At 41.7% G+C, this 4,337-nt stretch overlaps 1 protein-coding gene across 1 annotated transcript; it reads right to left on the reverse strand.

Moving 5' to 3' along the window:
- Positions 1–211: 211 nt before the first annotated feature.
- On the reverse strand, positions 212–3,778 carry LOC137260425 (scavenger receptor class F member 1-like). The gene is made up of 4 exons (XM_067798084.1): positions 3,727–3,778; positions 1,189–2,091; positions 774–894; positions 212–515 (listed from the first exon to the last, which is right to left on the reverse strand). Exons 1-4 carry the CDS (start codon positions 3,776–3,778, stop codon positions 212–214), a joined length of 1,380 nt encoding a protein of 459 aa, XP_067654185.1.
- Positions 3,779–4,337: the final 559 nt, after the last annotated feature.

A 4,337-nucleotide genomic window follows, 5' to 3' on the forward strand; every position in this document is an offset into this window, starting at 1 on the left:
AACACGAATACTTTAAGACTGGAATTTTAAAACAGAATTTTGTTAAATGGGAGATGAATACTGAACCTTTTATGATATCCTTCTCAGTATTATTTATGAACAATTAATCTGACTCTTTTGAGGTGTTGTAATATCTGACGCCTGAACGTTAAACTACATTTAATTAAACCCAGATCCTGTATTTAAACAATTAAGAAGTGGTAACGTTTCTTCACTCTGCGATTGGAAATACATAGCTCTCAGTTGTTTTTGGACGCTCAACAACAACCTTTCGCTGATGGAGTTTAGAATATTCGTTTTCGTCATCATCAACAACATACTGCTCTGATATAGCAACTTCATCGACTGCGCTGTCTGGTGCAAAACAGTCTGCCAGAACAGGCAAGGAACTCTCAGTTCCCTTTACAGATTCCATTTGCTTTGTCCCTGGCGGCTCGTCCACGTCTTCGTCGAGGATTTCACAATAATTTGGGTATGCGCTGACATCGTAAGTCGGTGCCTGAACCTGGTGGTCTCTGGGGAGACAATGTATAAATACGTTTGTATGTTGACTTTTAAACACCATACTCAATTATGTTACAGCTCTATGACGGACTCCTGCAAGTCATTGAGCGATATAAGCATACGTTACACGAGACCTATTCTATCCTCAAGCGTTCATAAGCGATACACAGATGTGGAAATATTGTTAAAGGATTTGAAATTGTGTGAAATAATAGTTAAAATGATGCGTATAGCTCTTGAATATGTCAGATAATCAGTAATGAGCATACTTTTTAGTTCTCAAATGCTTGCAATAGAAGAGGGACAGAGCCAGCAAGACGATCACCACAAACAGTGAAAATGCGGTCGATAGTCCAATCTTCAGGTCAACAATGCCGCTATCGTTGTTACCTGAAATTACAATAATGCAAGTCATGATATTTATCATCTCACACGACACCTAAGTGCACAAAAGAGATTTGTCTACACTCATCCATCTAAACATTTCACATTCTCAGTCCTCCTCGTTATAAAATATGGACAAGAAGCTCTTTTATCTTTTCTTTAAAATCTAAGTGTCTAAGAAGATCTCATGGCCAGTTTAGGATGATGGCTCAATACGTCTGGGTTTATTTACCAACACACATTAGATGAATGAATAATATTTTATATGTTTAAATATACTCCATCAAACAATGGTGTTACCTTGGTTACAATATTCCAGTCTCTTGCATTCCTCCATGGAGCAGTTGAATGTGCAGGTTGAGTCACATCTTCGTCCTGTCAGGTAGCAGCCGTTGGTGCACGTGCCAGTCTTCTGATCACAGACACCATCCCGACAGACTTTACATGTGAGATGACAGCGTCCTCCGTAGAAGCCACGTGCACAGCCATCTGCACACGACCCGCTGTCTGACTGACACTTGTCGTTTCTACAGTTGGGACTGCATGGGGAAGAGCACTGTCTGCCATACCATCCCTCGTCACACCCATGGATACAATTTCCACTGTCCCTGTGACAGTTACGAACTCCAGTGTTTGGCGCCACTTGAGGCTTGTCAGTAGACACGTTGGGATCTGGTCCACACTTGTCACCGCACGTCTTGTCACAGAACACGCCATAAAACCCAGGAAGACATCCCTCTGTACATCCATGTTCACATGATCCCAGGCAGTGATCACACGAATACACACAGTTTGGACCAAAGTAGCCAGGGTGACACTCTCTACACGATCCTATAATCCTGTTGCACGACTTACATCGACTGGAACATGACTTACAGTCAGTCCCGTAGTAGGAGTCTACACATCCAGACACATAGGATGAGCCCAGCTGACAATATCCGCCAGCACAACCACCTGGACATGGCCTACAGCTACCATGTAGACTGGCACAGGGTATGTTGCACCCAGGTCCCTGATAACCTGCCACACAACCGTCAGTACAATCACCTATGCCAGAGGTTGACAACCGACATGAGTGGTTTCTGCAGGTCTTGCTGCAGACCGACCTACATTTCCGATCAAAATACCCAGTGTCACAGTCTGTGAGGCAATATCCACTTCTGTCACACTGGGAACAATGTTGGTTGTCTTTACACTGGTCGCCTGATTAAGGAAACGAGAACATCATATTGAAACAAAGCATAAACTATGTCATCTGTACATGACGCCAGTAATGTTTGCCTGCTACTGGAATAAAGAAACCGGGCATATTTTTATGCTGTGCCACTTTAAATGCAACAAGACATATACTATATACTCAGGGCAGACCTCGAGTTACCACTGCAGCCCAAGATCGGTGTGATCCGGGTACTACAGTTGCGTGATCGTACTGCCATGGCTGAGGGCACAGCATTCTGGACTTCAGATGATATCTGGCCAAACTGTACGGAACAGGTTGAAAGAGATAGGTCTGAGAGCCAGGACACCCGACGTTCGGGTCGTGCTACGTCGTCACCATCGCGCTGAACATCTCCTTTATGTAAAAAGAAGCATCCATTTGTTTGTATAGACATTACCTTCTTCTAAACCGGTGTAAAATTTCTTCTTCTTCTAACTGTTTCTCAGGCACATTTTTTTCAAAAGTGACGAGGGCGTTAGGGCGTCTTATTAATTTTTGATAGAAAAAAGTGACAAGGGAGGTACACATTTTTATTCTTTTCTCTCAAACAAATACAGCTTGAGACGTTTAGCACGAATTAATGAGCGGTAGATTCAGTCACACTCGTTCTTACAGACACTCATTCTTATAGTGGACAAACGGATAATCGGGACTCGTCTAAGTCAAATTTATTTTTCTATGTGGCAATAAGAAACTGTTGCGCACATAAATAAAAGTGACGCGCCGATGCCCGAGAAACATTTCACTTTTTGTACTTAGCCCTATTATGTTCAGCTCGAAGTCTGAACATCCTTGCTCTGCCATCTGACCTTTCCAGATGAAATGACCCGTCAATGAACAAACCACCACCACAATCTTGTTTCCTGTACTCTAGTCTTCACCAAACTAGACGTGCCTGTCTGTTACGTTGGCGCAAAACTAGATTTAGTGCAGGCCATGGAACGGACTGGACGTAAGCCAGGAATGGTCCGAGCAGTCAAACATGATGCAAGTCTCTCATGCTCCCATGTTAAAGAGAGAAGAGAACGTGTTTTAAAGGACACAAAATGTCTGGCCACTGGGCCTTCCAAGCCTTAGCCTTTCTGTATTTCTGGCATGACGTACGCACAGTTTAGGTTGAAATTTATGAGTTTTCCAGAACATCCAGAGGCTAGAGAATAACCAAATTTTAAATACCCAGTGTGTGAAATTTGACTTCTATCGAAAAGCATACAAAAAGGGTATAAATTCATTGTGCGCGAGATTGCATGCAAAGTGCTTTACTACATTGTATTTAGGTTTATTTTTATAAATTTTAAAAAACTTTTATCTCTTGCAACTTTATGTTATGCAGTTACATTTTTTTCTACCACCCCGTAGATCCTGGTACGATTCCCAACAGTGACACATCGCGTGAAGCCCACTCATTCCTAGTGCCCGCTGCCGTGTTATCCCCTGTCGTGATATCACGTGTTATCCGCTGCCGTGATATCACGACTAGGACTAAACTCGCTCACTCTGACATGTTTGAGGTTATACTACTGTACATGACTCATCAATACGAACTATTGACAGACATAAACAAATCTAATACGTCAAAGCTTTAATGAGTTATAAGTAAGTCAGTTTGAAACACTTACCTTCAGAAACGATTATCAGGTATGCCATACACACGACCTTCAACAGGGTCATGTTGCTTTCTGACATCAGAAACATACGAGGGATACTTGCTGATACTATATATCTGTGTCACTGAGAGATGATGGAACAGACAGTCTGTGTGCAATGTTCATTTGTCCGTATAACCAACTTCAGGTTTACGAAACTGATTTCATTTTCCTTCATATAAGGAATAGGTTTCATATACCATAGGTTTAAACTGTAATAACTGTTTCTTTCAGATCTTGCCCTTAACCGATATACAAACATTCAAACCTATTTTTATTGAACAAAGTCCGAGATATGAGACAACCAACAACGTGCATTTTCGAAAACAGAGCATTATCTTTTGACAGCTGATGGTTGTCAAGTAACCATTTGATGGCGAACAGAGTCAAGTCTTCTGGAAGTAAAGCAACAGCTCTGACTTTCTATCCTCTTCTGGTTAAGTCTATCCAATAGCAGATTAATTTAGCTGTTTTACTAATTTTTCCATATTGACATGAACTGCTTTCAAGTGCAATCGAAATTGTCAGCGTATTTAGAGCCATGCTTGTCAGTTATATTCGAATTGCATGTGGTCAGATGAAAC

This window comes from Haliotis asinina, chromosome 13 (genome assembly GCF_037392515.1).
Source record: "Haliotis asinina isolate JCU_RB_2024 chromosome 13, JCU_Hal_asi_v2, whole genome shotgun sequence".
Classification (NCBI taxonomy): domain Eukaryota; kingdom Metazoa; phylum Mollusca; class Gastropoda; order Lepetellida; family Haliotidae; genus Haliotis; species Haliotis asinina.